This window comes from Rhincodon typus, chromosome 9 (genome assembly GCF_021869965.1).
Source record: "Rhincodon typus isolate 14 chromosome 9, sRhiTyp1.1, whole genome shotgun sequence".
NCBI classification, from domain to species: domain Eukaryota; kingdom Metazoa; phylum Chordata; class Chondrichthyes; order Orectolobiformes; family Rhincodontidae; genus Rhincodon; species Rhincodon typus.
This window is the reverse complement of record NC_063340.1, coordinates 70,220,112-70,238,353: the sequence shown is the minus strand read 5'-3', so window position 1 is coordinate 70,238,353 and position 18,242 is coordinate 70,220,112. Positions and strand designations below refer to the sequence as shown.

Here is an 18,242-nt window from a genome sequence, read left to right as displayed (position 1 = left end):
ACCCCCTTCCCCTCCCCCTTTTCTGATGAAGGGTCTAGGCCCGAAACATCAGCCTCTCTGCTCCTATGATGCTGCTTGGCCTGCTGTGTTCATCCAGCCCTGCACCTTGTTGTCTCGGATTCTCCAGCATCTGCAGTTCCTACTATCTCTCCTTTCTTTAATTGTCAGGAGCACATTGTCAATGATTTACCACTCCTAGCAGTTCTCTAGGTCCCAAAAGAATGAGAACAATGCTGGCACATGCTGATCCAATGTAATCCAGTGGAGAAAGCTGGTTGTACTGTTTGTTATTGATACAACCCAACCACAGATCAGTGGTTTCTGCCAGGAGGTTTTCAGAGGCTTTTCATTAATGGTGCTCTATACACATCATTTCTCAATGGCATGGTACTGTGGGACTTGACCTGGGAGCAGGTAAAGAGGATAACTCACCTTGGAGAACTGACTGCTGCTGCGCTTGTAGCTGACCGGACTTGCAAGGGGTGTGTCTGAGCATCTTGGAGTGCCACTCCTTTTCCTAATACATTCTGCTCCTCACAGAAGTTCAACAACTAGGGAGCTCTGATTCTATCCTTAGTATATGACAGCATCCATCAAACCACAGTCAAATGCAGCAGCCAAAAAATCTATGACCTTCAATTTTTGCTAACTATGACCCGATGTTGCTGCTTCTCCCTGATGGAAAGGTTTCCATGATGTTTGGCTTTCAGCTTCCCCACCTTCCCTCCTATGCTCTCACTTTGTAATGTTTTCAGGGAATAAACAAGGTGTTGATTTGGGAGATATGAGGAAGATATGGGAATCAAGGCTCAGTGGTAATTTACACAGCCCTGAATAAAATGGCAACATTTGCTGGGAGGATAACATCTGGTGATAACTGCACAGAAAATTGATTTTATTTTTTTCTTTTTGTGCTTCAGAATGTATTTTACAGTCGAATCTGTGAGATTAAAGTCATTGTGGAGCACTAACTTGTGATATCAGTTTAAATGCTTTGTTGACTTGGGAGATTGAGGGTTTTAATCTTTGTTTCATTGCAATGAGGAAAGGAGCCAAATATTTGCACTGGTTGATGTCAATATAACAGTTTGCATAGCAGTCTCATTGCACTCAGCATCACCACATTCAATTGGAGTCTTAAGCTACATGTTGAACAGTACTATTGCCAGTTATCTTCCTGAGGACTCCCTCTTCTTACTCACCAAATCTTATTTATCTGCCAGAGTTACATGCTCTCCATTACTATTCCCAATAACCCTCCTCTCCTCTATTAACATTAGTCACATTCCTAAGCAAGATAACCCCTGCTCTGATCTTAATAACTTTGTTTAGCACACTGCCTCCAGTGTTAATTCGGGATACCGTCCAAAGAACACATTGCATCGCAACATTCTAAACAGGCATCAGGCAGCACAATCCTGTTAGCTTCCTCATTCTATATTTTTCTGCACATTTCAACCAAAATGAGAAAATTAGAAAGAAATAAACTTCAATGGAAATTGTGTTGGGTTGATCAAATATATTTTACTTGATTAGCAGCCATTGTATGATGGCATTCAGACACAGTCCTATCTTTCATTGTGGGGCTTGTTAATTGTTTGTTAAATTGCCGTTGAAGCAGAGCCTGCTATTTATCCAGCTTTACATGGTTCCCATATTATTATGTCATGTTCCTTCACGCAGCCCTGTTAGAAATGGCAAAGTTAATCACCTGCTAGTGACTCTACAAAAGAAACATTGTCATTTAACAGAATTCAAGCTGATGTTACCAGCAGAGCTACAATGTTTAGTTGAGTGAGAGATACAAACTACTGAAGAAAAATCTAAGAAACTTTATTAATATCAGATGCTTGAGAATGGCGACATCAGGAGAAGACAAACAAAGATGTGAAGTCATGGTGTGAATATCACACACATTGTCACCAACCTGGACCTGTTCAGCTGCAGTGCATACTGTGACCCAATGTTGATGGCATTTCAGGAGTATCCCAACTTTTGAAATGAAACTTCCAGTCTTGTGGTATTATCCAGGCAACACATTGAGTTGAAGTCCATGTTAAAGTAAAAACATAGAAATAGGAACAGGAGAGGCCCATTCAGCCCTTCAAGCTTGCTCCATTATTCAACATGATCATGGCTGATCATCCAACTCAGTACCCCTGTTCCCACTTACTACCCATATCCTCTAATCTCTTTAGCCCTAAGAACAATATCTAATTCATTCTAGGAATTAGTCAGTGGCACTTTCTATGGCAGAGAATTCCACAGGCTCATGACTCTCTGCATTAATAAATTTCTCCTCTTCTCAGTTCAAAACCCCACATCCTTAGACAATTCCAATGCAATCAACCACTGCATGACTGGATAAATGCAAGCACCAACAGATTATATTTCTGACCATTTTGCACTTGATTACTGTGTTATCCTCTTCCAACATGTGGTACCGTTCTCTAGGTTCAGCAGTGATATGTAGCACTTGTTTAACTAGCAAACTGAATTTCCTGTGCGGAAGGCATCAATGATGACAGGGGCTTCTCTCATGAACCTGATATTTACGCTAAGGAAGTTAAAGGGATTAGGCTCTGTAGTGTGTGCTAAAAATCAGAACTGGGAATGCTGCAAACAATGTGTGCTCAAGATTAGAATAGTTCCCTGCTTCCTTTGTGTTTGAATAGTATGTCATGGCCAAGGAGTGCCATGAAACACATAGCTTGAGAAAATTGAAAATCCACTGATAACCCCTGCTCTGATCTTAATAACTTTGGAAGACAGAGACTGCACAGCAGCTCCATGTGAATTACCCACATGAAGAATGAATGAACAGACTTTTACAGATCCAGACACTTTATTTAGCATTTTAGGCTGAATGTTATGTGTCGTGGTATTTTGTTATATCAGAAGTGGAGGAATAGTTATGTAAGCAGGTCATGGAAAGATGTAAAAACAACAAGGTTGTTGTAGCAGGTAATTTAACCTCCCTTATATACTGACTGGGAATTCCTTGGTGCCAGGTGCTTAGATGGGGCAGAATTTGTTCAGGGCATCCAAGAGAGTTTCTTGAAACAATATGTAGGTGGTCCAACTAGGGAATGAATCTGGCCAGATGATCAGAGTTTCAGTGAGGAAGTATTTTTGGAGCAGTGATCACAATTCTGTAAGTTTTAAGATAGTTATGGACAAGACTGGTCTTTGGGTAAAAGTACTAAGTTGGGGGAAGGCTAATTACAACAGTATTAGACAGGAACTGGAGAAATTTAATTGGGGCTGGCTGTTTCAGTGTAAATCCACATCGCATATACTGTACTCTTTTAAAGGCCAGTTGATCAGAGTCCAGGACCAGTAGGTTCTTGTGACGATGAAGGTAAGGATGACAAGATTGGGGAACCTTGGAAGATAAGAGATAGTGGAAGTTTAGTCAAAAGATAAAGGAAGCATATAGAAAGTTTAGGAAATTTAAATCAGACAAGGCCCTTGAGGAATATAAAGGAAGCCTTTAAACAAGGAATGAGGAGCACTAAAAGGAGCCATGAAGTGTCTCAGGCAAGTAGGATTAAGGTGTACCCCAAGGCATTTTATATATATTAGGAGCACAATGGTAACTAGGGAAAGGGTAGGTCCACTCAAGGTCAAAGGAAAGAATTTATGCAAGGAGTCAGAGGAAGTGAGAGAGATCCTTTATGAGTACTTTGCATCAGTATTCATCTCGGAGAAGGACATGAATGATGGCAATATAGGGAGGGATATGTTGATATTCAAGGGTATCATGATATTAAGAAGGAGGAGATGTTGGATGTCTTGATTGACATTAAGGTAGATAAGTGGCCAGGGCCTGATGGGATCTATCCCAGGATACCGATGGAGGCAAGGAAGAAGATTGCTGGGGCCTTGACAGAGATCTTTGTATCCACTTTAGCCATTGGCAAAGTTCCTGAAGTTGGAGAATAGCCAATGCTGTTCCTTTGTTTAAGAAGGGAAACAAGGATAATCCAGGAATTTTTCAAGGAGCTTTACATCAGTGATAGAGAAATTATTGGAGAAAATTCTTAGGATCATGGTTTACTCGCATTTGGAAAAATATGGATTTATTACGGATAGTCAGCGTGACTTTCTACAAGGAAGGTCTTGTCTCACAAATTTGATTTTTTGGAGGAAGTGACAAAGGTGATTGATGAGAGTAGGCGATAGATGTTGTCTCATGGACATGACTAAAGCATTTGATAAGGTAGACTGATCAAAAAGATTAAATCACATGGGATCCATGGTGACTTGGTAAGGTGGATATAAAATTGGTTTGGTTGTGGAAGGCAGAGGGTAGTTGTGGAGAGGTGTTTTTCTGACTGGAGATCTGTGACCTGCAGTGTTCCTCAAGGATCAGTACTGGGACCACTGTTGTTTGTAATAAATATGAATGATTTGGATAAAAATATACGTGTCTCTTTACTAACTGTGCAGAATTGATGAAATTGTGAATATTGAGAAAGGTTGTCAAAGGATACAGCAGAATATGGTTCAGTTGGAAAGTTGGATGGAGAAAAGGCAGATGGAAGTGATACATTTTGAGAGGTCAAATGCAAGAGGACAGTTTATAGTAAATGGCAAGACCCTTAGGAGCATTGATATACAGAGGGATCTTGTGGTGCAAGTCCATAACTCCCTTAAGGTGATAACACAAGTGAATAAGGTGATAAAAAAGGCACTGGTATGCTTGCTTCATTAGTCAGGGCATTGAGAATAAAAGTTGGCAAGTCAAATTGCAGCCTTATAAGACTTTAATCAAGCTACATTTGGAGTAATGTGTGCTGTTCTGGTTGCCATACTATACAAAGAATGTGGAGGCTTTGGAGAGAATGCAAAAGAGGTTTACAAGGATGTTGCTTGAATTGGAGCATATTAGCTATAAGGAGAGGTTGGGCAAACTTGGATTGTTTTAGCTAGAACATCAGAGGTTGAGGGGGCAACTGAATAAAGTACATGATATTATGAGGCACAGGGATAGGGTGGATAGTTGGAGTCTTTTTCCCAGGGTAGAAATGTCAAATACTAGGGCGCATAGGTTTAAGGTGAGAGGGGGACAATTTAAAGGAGATGTGAGAGGGATTTTTTTTATGCAGAAGATGGTAGGTACTTGGATCATGCTGCCAGAAGAGGGGAGCAGAAGCAGATGCAATAGCAACATTTAAGAAGCATTTTGACTGGTACATGAACAGTCAGAGTGTATAGGGATACAGACCACATGCAGGCAGATGGGATTAGTTTAGAATGGCATCATGGTCAATGACAATATGGACCCAAGGGCCTGTTCTTGTCCTGTAACGTTCTATGTTCTCTGACCCATAGTTTTGGTGAAAATGATTGGCTGTGGTCTCGTTGAGAGTCAAATTTTGCACATTTATATAAAACCAAACAAGGGGAATTCCAGATCAATGCAAAATGTTGAAACTTGCTCCTGTCCCATGAAAATGGGAAAATATGAACTATCAGTTTTCACCTTCTGTAAGTTGATTTTAATTCCTGGGACCTTTCACAGACTAAAACTGCTTTTATAAAAGGAAAAGATGCTGAATCGAAACTTTCACTTAGTTTCTGTCTCCACAGATGCTACCAAACCTGCTGAGCTTCTCCACCACTTAGCATTCTTTCCTCTAAGAGAAAGAAGCCCATCTTCTCCAGTTCAATCATGGTTTACTCGCATTTGGAAAAATATGGACTTATTACGGATAGTCAGCATGACTTTCATCCCTGAAAGCCCCTCATCCCTGAAACCATTGTTGTAAATTTCCCCTGTACCTTCTCCAAAGCCTTCACCCTTTTATTCAAGTGTGCTTCCCACATTGGACACAAATATTCCAGCTGGAGCGAAACTAGTATCTTACAAAGATTTGATGTAACTCCCTGGCTTTTGTCCTCTCTCTATTTGTAAAATGAGACCCATATTCTTTATTGACTGTTGCATTAACTTGTCCTTTGGTTTTAAAGGATTTTTGTGTAAGCAATCTCAGATGCCTCTCTTTTTATCCCTTTAAGATTATACCGCTTCATATGTATTGTTTCTCCATATTTTTCCTATTAGTAACACTAAATTCTCACTAGAATTTTGTTCATTCTTTATCTGCCAACAGATTCTCCATGTTCTCCTGAATTCTATTATTATCCTCCTCGCTGTTTAGAGTTGTATAATTAATGCTCACTGCTGATTATAATGTTGCATGAAGCTGTATGCAGTATTATATGAGACTATATGCTCTAAATTGCTCACCATGAGGTAGATTTGTTGCCATTCTCTTTGACAATCTCTTTGCCAATAGGGATCTACAGGGCCTGTTTTGTCTGGTGTAGTAAAGGAAAGCCATTTGCCACTCTAACAAGAAGAGCCTTGTGTGTGAAACAAGATGTCATTTATTGATTGTTAGCAACAAAGCACCTAGCAACAAAGTAACACTGGTACGATAGACATTGTTCCAGAGAATCTGAATGGTGGGTTTTACTCCTTCAAGAACCATGCTGACAATAGGGTTTTTGATTATTTGTTGCTTTGGTTAGATCCTTGTCATGTGACTGATAGGTCCTACCTTGGAAAGTCAAACCAAGGTAGGACTTATACAGTAAATGGTAAAGTCCTGAGGAGTGTTGTGGAACAGAGGGGCCTAGGAGTACAAGTACATTATTCATTGAAAGCTGCATCACAGGTAGGCAGGGTAATGAAGAAGGCATTTAGCATGCTGGCCTTCATCGGTTGAGGCGTTGAGTGTAGGAGTTGGGAAATTATTTTACTGTTGTATAAATCATCGGTGAGGCTGCACTTGGAGGATTGTGTACAGTTTTGGCCACCCTGTTATAGGAAAGATATAGTTAAACTTGAAAGTTTGCAAAGAATATTTACAAGGATGTTGCCAGGACTAATAGGTCTGACTTATAAGGAAAGGTTGGTCAGGATAGGACTTTATTCCTTGGAACGTACGAGAATGAGGAGTGATCTTTTTGAGGTATTTAAAATCATGAAGGGCACAGATAGGATGAATACATACATTCTTTTTCCCAGGGATGGGAAATTGAAAACTAGATGGGCATAGGTTTAAGGTGAGAGGGGAAAGATTTAAGAAGCACCTGAGGGGTAACTTCCTCACACAGAGAGTGGTGCGTACATGGATTGGGCTGCCAGAGAAAGTGGTGGAGGCAGGTCCAACAGCAATATTTAAAAAGACATTTGGATAGGTACACGGATGGGAAGGGTTTAGAGGGATATGGACCAAATGCGGACAATTGGAACTAGCTGAGTAGGCACCGTAGACAGCATGGACCAGTTTGGGCTGAAGGGCCCGTTTCCTTGCAGTATTACACCATGACTCTATGACTCTGCTTGTGATATCCCAGCCATTTGGTTTTCTCTAGCACAGTCTTATTTTTGATTTTTTTGAAATGATCTCTCTGCCTTAATTATTCAGTTCATATGTCATCCCTTCACTTGTTAATCAGTTGTTGACATTTTACTCACACCAGCTATTACTTTTGATCACCTGCAGAGGCTGGTTATTCAGCCTGTTGACACTCCATACACGCTATCTGTAATAATCTGTCGATATTCTTAATTCCCTGGAATTATCTTGCTATTATCTCTCCGCCTATATATTCTGTGCCTGTGAGCTTCATTTGACAAAGGACCAGCACTCCGAAAGCTTGTGATTTTAAATAGACCTCTTGGATGATAATACGGTGTCATGAGACTTCTGAGTTTGTCCACCCCAATCCAACATCAGCATGTCCACCTAACATTTTCAAACATGGTTCACTACTGGATGATATATGCATCAAGCTTGAAATTAGAGAGATGCTCGTTGGCATAAATAGCCTCTTCCCAAAAAGCCAGGCTTGGATCACCCATTTCCCTAGTACTATTTAGGCTTTTCATCTACAGCACACTATTCTCCCTCATTAAGCTCATTGTGTGGGTAGCTGTTTGGTTTTTTACTTGTCTGTCAAAATATCCTACTTTGGCACATTTGCTGGAAGTCACCTGCTATGTTACAAATAAAACATTTCTTTTTGACAGCTGAGCATTTCCTATGACTTTAAGACTTCCTTGTTCCACAGTGCAAAAGAAGTATATGTGTCTGTCTTCCTTCCTATACACGTTTATCTGTTGTGATTGTATAACTTAAATCCTGAAAGGACTCTGCTGATCCTCTGTGATAATATTGATCTTCTCCTCATGGTGGTCCATTGAGCTGCTTCCAAACTCCAACTCTACTCACCATCTTTATGGCTTTACCAGAGTTAATCTTCTTTTTGACTGTAATAAATCAGACAAAGACTCATCAGCAATTCTCACAACAATTATGTCATTTATGAATGATGACTTCAAATTACCTTGGTAGTATTACTTCATTAATCTTACAGATCATTCATGAAATTACCTATGGATTCCCGTAGATACTGCAGGCTACTATTGTGTCTTGATCTCTCATGAATTTTCCTTGTTCTGAGGTTAAATAATTGTCAAAATATTTTAGTAACTCTTCAAAAGTATCTGTTGCTTCTTTATATAGGTATAGCATCATCAGTTCACTCCTAATTGTAATAGAACCATATTAACTTGTTCAACTTATGATTTAGTATCTAGTGTGGAAGCTATTCTGTATCTTAAGAATTGTTTTTTCCATAATGTCCAACTATGTCTTTAACGGGGCCCCTCTCTTAACTCTTCTTAGCGATATTATATCTGATGCCATGTCTTCTGAACATGATTATTTACTTTTGTCACTTAAAAGACATCTGTCTTTGTGGTAATAGCAGTGTTGCTACTGTGTGCTGCCACTGGAGGGTTTCTCACATTTTTGCAGTAAAAGTGGAATATTCCAGCCTTCTGCAGCTAATCGGAGAATTTCCCCTCTTTGTGGGTAAAACGCAAGATTCCCACCTTTTGCATGGCTTCACTAAATGAACAGCTATTTACAGCTTAAATACATGCCATTTCCCTAATGACATTACTGAATGAATCCTGCTGCCTGCAGCTTTAATAATGACACCAGTTCTAATCACGACAGGAATATGTCAGAAAAATGAATGCAGCTCTGATAAAAATTACCATTAATTTTACTTTTTTTCCCTGAATGATTCCTGCTGTCTACTGTTTCAATAATGGCTTCCTGCCTTTATTATGGTTTTAATAATGGATCTCCCACAATTCCTGTGGCTTTAATAAAGTCTCCTAACTTTCTTCTTCCATTAGACCTTATCTAAGCCTTTTAATATACCACTTTATTGCTTTAATTCTTACTGCATGGTGTTCTCAGCCTGCAGTCTCAGTTTGAATTGCTTCTGGGACTCTTGATATCCCTTACTGAAGCCATGCCTCATCATTTCCACTCACTATGGCAATAATGCTTGATCCAAACTGTAATTACTTTGCTTTACTACTATCTTTCCCAGGCCATAATTTGCTTCATTTTTTAAAGCTTCCCTTTGTCGGCCATGGATATTGACTTCACTCACACCCTCTGACATCCATCCACTTGGTGACCAAACATTGACTTGGGATTCTTCCTACAAATCACCGGCAGCTGATGCAATCTGTAACTGCCTTGAAGTGACTGATACTCCACATTCGGGGAGCTCCTAACATTCCTGCTGCAGTGTGTCTCTTTGCTGGCCTGAAAAGCTTTTATCATTGACTGTAGATTCTTTCTTTCTGAATCTTGCCACCAATGCTTGCTTAGATTCCTTGCTTGTTCATCTCTTCCTGATGCTGGCTGCATGAGAGGAATCTTAAAACTGTGCCTGAAAAGTCCTCAGACGTCCAAAGCTGACAGCATGTGGTATGAGACGACTAAAACAAGTCTACACCACTGCTCACCATGTTGCATGAGGCCAACTGCATCGTTGGTCACCATGCAACTTCGTTTACAGGAGGGATTTAAAGGATGTGCTTGTTATGGTATGGCAGATGAAAGCCACTTGATAGTCAAACAAGAAAGGCTCTAATCTGAAATAAGATGCAGTTTATTGCTTGTTAATAACTAAATTCAAGTTAAACTGATATGATAGGCTTTTTTGCATAGACTATGAAGAAAACGTGGATTGTTGGTCTTATGCCTTCCAAATCCTAAACTGCTCTCTGACAAAGTCTGGATAATATTATCGTCGTGGGTAGAGCTTAAGGCACTCCTCAGTATGAACACTTTCAGACACTGACACCCTAATACAACATTTGCTACATTTCCCATTTTTGTTTCACCCATTATTTTGAAATTGTGCTGTAATGGACCAGGCCAAACCACCTCAAAATATTTTAAGACATTAGCCTAGACCCTAACTTTTTCTTATTTTAAAAGTAGGTGTGAAGTGGGTGCACCAGGTGTGATGCAACTGGTGAAACCACTTGGCTTTAAGTTCAACAGAATTTATTTAAACACTACAGTTAAAACACAAACAAAAGAAAGCAGAATTTAGAATAACTTAACTATTGGAAAATTTAACCAAATACTTGATACAGTAAGTTAACTAGTAACATCCCATAAACACTCCTCTTGGCAAAAACATAAATTCAAACACAGATTCTCACAGGCAGAAGGAAACAACATCCAGAGAGATTTCAGAGAAAGTCAGTTAGTCATCATTTACTGAAGCTTACAAGCCTCAGGACTCAAACATCATTTGACTACTACAGCTTTAAAAAAAGCTAGAAAAAAACCTGAACAGGGAGAACTGGCCACTCCCCTTCCATTGTTAAACTATTACTCCCTAGGCTTTTCGTCAACTCTGCCGTTACAACCTCTCCAAAAACACTAAGGACAGAATAACCTATTTAAAGTGACAGCATCATCACAGTGCGCCATACCAGCAAGGTCAAACCATTTAATGTATATGAAAAGCAGCAGTGATCCAAATCATGAGGAATTCTACCACATACTTCCACTCTGTCTGAAGAATAGCCATTGACTAATACTCTCTGCTTTCAATCCTATCCTGGCTCTTCCAAGATGGCGACAGAGTAGGGCTCATGACTGGAACTTGTCTGCTCCAACTGTTCCAAACGCTTTTCTTTCTTCTTCATTTCTTCCTTTCTCATCTTTTTTCTCTTTCTTTCTTTTAGTTCTTTAGTCCTTTTTCTTCCTCTATGCACCTTCTGCATCTCCAGAGCGGGACCCTGCAGCAAGGCAGCTAACGTGACACTGGAGTGTGACAATGGATTTGGCCCAGCGTGAGCCCAGAAGGCGGCCAATGGCAAAGGATGGCAGCAGTGGCAGCAAAAAAGGCAAAGTGGCAGTTGGTCGCGAAGGATAGCGGCAGCTACAATCAGTGGCAAAGTCGCAGTGAGGGCCAAAGTCTTGTGAGTGGCAGAGAAGCCTGGGGTGCTTGATAGAGGTCAACAGCGGTGGCCAGCAGTGAAGGCAGCTGGCGAGCATGGGCAGGTCATAGCCCAGCATAGGGAAGAGCGAGCCCTCTTGGGGAAAGCCCAGCTTGGCGCATCAGCAAGCCAATGCCATAAGAAAGGACTATGATGTTTGACTTTTTAACTTTATTTCTTTATTTTTCCACTTTTCCACTAAGAAGACCATAGTGCTGAACTTTTTAACTTATTTCTTTGTTTTTCAATGTCTGTAACTAAGATTTTGTACCTAGGTACTTTGTACCTAAGATGGCACCATGTGTGGTGACATTGTACACTTTTTACTGTACTCTTGTACCCCGTACTTAAGTGCACGTGACAACAAAACCTAAATCTAAATCTAAATCCAAATCTAAATCTAAATCTACATCTATACATCTCTCTGTTCCCTTTACCTCACAAACTTCAACTTTGTTAACAAGCCTAATATGTCATACCTTAGCCTTTTGAAAAACTACATTTGCAACATCAGCTGCATAGTCCTTGTTTACCAAATCTGATACCTCATCAAACATCATCAAGTCAATCAAACAAGGTCTTCCCCAAATATATCAGTGCTGTCTCCTCTGTAATATATTTATGTTTGTCCAAGTAGCTGTCATTTTTCTCCCAGATTAGCTTCCCCACCAATAAATTCTGTGCATTTCTGATGTTTTCCCATTATACCAAAGATGACATATTAGATACAGTTGCAGTTTATGCTCATGTTCCATTTCGCTGCCATGAATAACCCTCTCTTTTGATATGTTATGTGTAAGTCCTTTGGGTTACAATTTTTATAAGATGAAATAAATTATACAATGTGATCCCAAAACGGTAAGACAGATCTGAAATTCAATTTAATGAAGAACAGTTTAACTTAAGTCAGTTGCCTTGAAGCAATTTGCTCGTTCACAAGGCCTCAAGCCAAAGTCCCTTCTTAGCTGCACAATTTATTTTCCATGATTAGCTTTTTGGAAAATGTTCATTGTCAGTTATTGAGGTTTGTTTGTTGACAAGCATTGTTTGCAATGCTGTAAAAATAGTTTTTTGTACAATTTGAATTTCATGACAGCTTAACCCACCCTGAGCCTTGCCTGTGGTATAGCTTGCACTCCTGCTCCCTTTGTCTTAGTCTTAAATTAAATGGATCACCTTCACAGTTTTTACTCTTCTGGGTTTCATCTTGTCAAACACTTAAAAGCCCACATTTTCCAGTTATCCACAATATTTTTCCCAGGGTGGAAATGGCAAATACTGGGGGAGATAGGTTTAAGGTGACAGGGGAAAAGTTTAAAGGAAATTTACGAAGCAGGTATTTAACATAGAGGGTCACAGGTGCTGGGAATGCGCTGAAGCGGTAGAAGCAGATACAATAGCCACACTCGAGAGGAATTTAGGCAGACACATGAACAAGTAGGGAATAGAGGGATACAGACCATGTGCAGGCAGATGGGATTAGTTTAGAGTGGTATCACAGTCAGCACAAATGGTGGGCCAAAGGGCCTGTTCCTATGCTCTGCTGTTCTACGTTCTACATACATGTGTTAAAGATGCACATAGGGAAATGTAGAAAACTACCAGGAACTAATCAACAGATTCAAAAAGCCAGTACAGCTTCTCAAAGTGGCAACCCAAGAAGAGCCCTGATATGTGAAAACGAGTAGTAATACACACATGCTCTGTGCTATAAGCAGCTACTTTGTGCATTTATATTGCTCTCCTTTTTTGAAGAATAAAAATATATCTTTGTGACTGTTTGAAGGCATATTTATAAAGGGAAAGGACACAAATCACACAGTATGTCCACGTCTTTTTAAATATATTCCACAAAATTTATGTACCCTCATTAATATTAAGCATGTTTTTACTTCATTATCAGTAAATGTTCCTTTAATAAGGAAATTCAAATTGTCCATTTTAAACTTTCAACAGACTAACAGTGGAGTGACCGGAACAATGTCAGCCAGATGGATCCATAGAATATGAGTTCCCTGATTGGGGCTGTTAACCTGGTCCAATCAGGAAGCTGTAGGTGACAGTTATAAACAGAAGTGTCAGGGGTTTTGCTTACTCTGAGAACTGGCTCTGGGAAAGCTGGACCAATGTCACGTACTATGAACATGTAAATAAAGGGTGAGTTGGTGACAGGATACCAGCCTTTTATTCTCTCATCAAGTGCTTCTTTCAGTTTCTGCCTCTTTCCTTCATTTCTGCCCATTCTCTCAGTCGTGTTATCCATTGACATCCTTTCTCATTTCCATTCATACTTTCTTTCACTCTCCCTTTCAATGCTTTTACCCTTTACTCTCCCGTGAAATTTCTCCCCTCTTAGCTTCTCTCCCATTCTGACCCTCTTCATCTTCCCTTGCATTTTTAAAAATTCAGTCATGGGATTTGGGTGTCACTGGCTGAGCCAGCATTTATTGCCTGGCCCTAGTTGCCCTTGAGACGGTGGTGCCTCCTTGAGTTGCCTTCATGAGTTGCTGCAATCCATGTGGTATCGGTGGACCTACAATGCCCTGAGGGAGGGAATTGCAGTATTTGACCCAGTGACTGTGAAGGAACGGTGACATATTTCCATGCCAAGCTGATGAATGGCTTGGAGTGAAACTTGTAGATGGTGGTGTTTGCCCCTCTTGTTAGGTTCTCTTTCCCTCCTTAATCTTCTTTGGCATTCTTTTCCTTCCTTGGTCTATTATTTAATGCGCTGGATTGACAGTACTCCTTTTTTTCTGTCTTCAGTATTTGGAAGTGGTAATAAGGGTAGAAGGACTGACAATGTATAAAGAGGTGGCAGATGATCTGCTGGTGCACTAGCCATCTGCATCACAAAGGAATATCGCAGGAATTATACCTCTTCATTTAAGCAGATATTGGCACCCTGGCTTGGCACGGAATAGTGACAGCATGAAATATGATGATTAGTATATAGGAAGAATGACTCCTATGATAAGTGACTTCAATTTAAACCAGCAAATTAATTAATGAAACAACAGCTTATTACTTATTATAGAATTGTGAGAACTGCTGAAATATAATATGTTTGCTCGAGCCTTTTCACAAGCAGAAGTCCTTTAATGAAGTGTCAGCAGGGATACATTATCTCCTAACCTTAACCCAGCATTGTCAGGCAAACTACAGACTTGAACAGTGACCACCAGTTTAATTCATAAAATCTCTACACTGTGGAAGCAGGCTGCCCCTCTAAAGAGCATCCCACTCAGACCCACCTCCCTAACCCTATCCCCCTGTGTTTTCTGTGGTTAACCCACATAACGTACACAACCTGGGACACTATGGGCAATTTAAACATTGCCAATCCACCTGACCCTCACACCTTTGGACAGTGAAAGGAAACTTGAGCACCCTGAGGAAACCCATGCAGGCATGGGGAAAATGTGCAAACTCCACCAGGATAATCACCTAGAATTGAACACAGGACTTTGGTGCTGTGAGGCAGCTGTGCTTACCACTGAGCCACTGTGCCACCCACAATTGAACAGGCTGTTCTGTTCTTATACCTGAATTATAACAAAAACAGAAATTGCTGGAGAAACTCAGCATCTGCAGGAAGAGAGAGTGACTGTTCATTAGTTCTGCCTAAAACTATATGAAGACAGTAGAGTTGTGGTTAGTCACTGGTCTAACAATCTGGAGGCATGGACTAATACTCTGTGGACATGAGCTCAAATCCCTGATGGGCTGCTGGTATGTAAGTCTACTTGATAAATCTGGAGTTAAAAGCTGCAATAAAATCCTAGCTGATGGTACTCCTAGATATATCAGGTCTTAAAAATGAATGACTTTTTATTTAATCATTGACTCACTAGTATTTTGCAAAATCGTAGACCATGGATAACATAAAGCTGTACTGTAAGAAACAGAGAGAATGCTGGAGAAATGCAGTGCATCTGGCAGCATCTGTGGACAGAGAAACAGCTAACATTTTGAGTCCAGTGTCATTCTTGATTCACACTGGACTCAAAGCACTAGCTCGCTTTCTGTCTTCGCAGATTCTGCCAGACCTACTTAGTTTCACCAGTATTCTCTCTGTTTATTTCAGATTTGCAACATCCACTGTGGCTTTTATTGTGGTATACTGTAATCTCTTAGAAAAAGTCATTTCTGAATTTTGAAAGATTTTGGGTTATAAAATGATATTAGAATGCCTGGTGTGAACTGGAAAACTGAAGTTTAAAACAGGAATAAAGCATCGTAAATGAGTAAAAATAATTGTTGTCCTTATCCAAATATTGTTTAGCCTCCCACAAAACTGTACTAGTATTTGGGTCTTGGGTCTGATCAAAAAAACTTCCAGACAACTACTGCTTCCAAAAACAATAAATTTCTGAACTGGAAAGGTTTCTATGTTTATCAGAAGTTTCAAATGCTAAGCACAGATCTGCACCTTCTAAAGTTGCAGTCAGTTGAAGCTGGAGACTTAACTGTTATCCGAAAAGCCTGGCTGCTTCTACAGATACAATGTTGATTGACAATGCACTCAGCAGTTACTCTCCTTATAATTAATAAATAAGCCAGCTGGGGTTCTAAACTTCTTTTGATGAGCGATTGTTCTGTCTGCAACCGAAATATTTAGGCCCTGTGGCTGTATCTCTTTGAGTGACTCCCATGAGTCCTCAAACTATTAACAATGAGATGATTTGAAAAATTGTCTTCTTTACTTCTTATTTGTGCTAAATTGAAGGATAGTACAAAAACAAAATCCGATTGGAAAGTTGTTTCATTCTGTGGAGGGAAAAATCATCCTTACTTTTAATGAGGTGTTCACATACTGTGATTTACTACTACATTCTTTTGTGGTATCATAGAAGCACTTAGTCTTTTGTACATTCCTTTACACAATCATGTTTTATATGGTAACTTCATGTTTGAAAGCCTCAGGCCAAAATTCCAGTTTGCACGGATTTTGGGTAGAAAAATGAGGCTGAACATGATAACTCAGATAATTGCTGTATGATTTCTTCTTGATATTATTGCAGGTAAATTTGGATTGGGTTATTAGACTTGTCTGTTTTTCCAGTAAAGTTGCCAAAGACCAAGATTACACTGACCCCCTACCGTGGAATGCACACAGAGCAAAGGTTGTCTCAGCTTTCTTAAATCTTTCCACTTTTCCTTCCATTCTTCAGGCCCATGGATTATTAGGACATGTGGTGCCAGTGGGCCCAAAGGACCAACGCAGACCCAGTGCAACAATGCTTACAAGAATACAAGTACTTCTGTGGTGGTTGTAGCTAAAGGTTCTTGGAAGGGCATTCAGAAATGGAGAGTACCATCAACAGACACATACAAGTAAGTGTAGGTTACGTTTCTTTTAAGTTTAGACTTGATATGGGAGCCTTTAGCAAGGCCAGAATAAATTGCCCATCCCTGAGATGCCCTTAAGGGAGTGCTGATGAACTTTCCTCTTAAATGGCAGCAAACTATATAATGAAGGGTCTTCTCATAGTCTTAATTCTGGTTGTTAATGTCTTAATTGTTGCTTTGAAGTATTTTCCTAGGAGGCAGTTTATGGCGTACTAGGATTTGTTTTTGTGCAGTACCTAAGTTATTGCCACCTTCCTGACTTCTTGTCATGTCTTGACTAGTGGTCAGCATACATGCTAATTGGCAGAAATAGTGAGAAAAACTGACCCAAAACCAAGCAGCTCAAGAACAGCCCAGTATCTAAACTTTATTTCATATCTGGTCAAGGATTCACAGTCCCTTAACATGAAACAATCTATCACAGAACTCTGTGCTTCAGCAAAATTCATATCCATTGGGACAATTCAAGTGTCTCCTTTGTTAAAGCCCATAACCTATTTATATTTCAGTATCATTAGGAACATTGAAGCAGGAGTAAGTCATTCAGCCTCTCAAGCTTACTGTGCTATTCTTGGTCACAGCCGCTCATCCGCCTCAATGCCATGTATGCCTAACATTACTAATTGAAATAAATCAATCTCACTCATGAACTTACTGAAAAACTGAGCTTCCACCATTCTCTGGGGTCGAGAATTCCAAGGATTCACCAGCCTCTGTGTGAAGAATTTCCTCATCTCGGTCCTAAATGACATGTTTTATTTCAGAGTCTGTGTCCCATGCTTCTAGAGCACACAGTCGGGGAAAACATCTTTACTACAGCTACTGTGTCTATCGTTGTATCCCTACAGTCTGGAAGCAGGCCATTGGGCCCATCAAGTACACACTGACTTTCTGAAGAGCATCCCACCCAGACCCAACCACTACCCCATCCCTCTGGCCCTGCATTTCCCATGGCTAACCCACGTGGCCTGCACATCCCTGGACACTATGGTACAGATAAAAAGTAATTTTAAAAAATAGACTGGCACGGCAATACAGAGTTTAAAAGTCCAGAATGAGAATAAAAAGTGTCTTCAAAGTACTCAATTTATGATAAAGGCTGAACATATTGTTTGCCTTCTTGCTGCACCTGCATGCTTGCTTTCAGAGTCTTATGAACAAGGATGGTTAGGTTCCTTTGGATATCAAAAATTTTCAGTCTCACATCATTAGAGAAATACTCTGCATCTTTGGTCTTCCTACTAACATGTTGGTATTCCATCTGCCATACATTCATTCACTCAGCTTGTCTAAGTATCCTTGAAGCCCCCTTGCATCTTTCTCCTGCCTCATATTCCCGCTGAGTTAAGTATCATCTGCAAAGTTGGAAATATGACAGTTACCCCAACATCATTGATCCAAATCATTGATACAGATTATGACCAACTTGAATCCAAGCACTGATCCTTGTGTTTTCTCACTGATCATACTCCACGCTCATATATTGCCCTTGGCCCCAATGATTCAGTTTTGAAAATTCAAATGCACAGCATCCACAGGCTTTCCC

At 40.1% G+C, this 18,242-nt stretch overlaps 1 protein-coding gene across 1 annotated transcript in view; it reads left to right on the top strand.

Moving 5' to 3' along the window:
• LOC109938368 (ALK tyrosine kinase receptor-like) overlaps window positions 1-18,242 on the top strand; it is a 532,290-nt gene that overhangs the window by 346,350 nt on the left and 167,698 nt on the right. Inside the window, exon 9 of the mRNA XM_048601345.1 lies at window positions 16,519-16,681. Within this exon, the coding sequence (XP_048457302.1) occupies window positions 16,519-16,681 (163 nt within the window). The remainder of the gene's footprint in view (window positions 1-16,518; window positions 16,682-18,242) is intronic.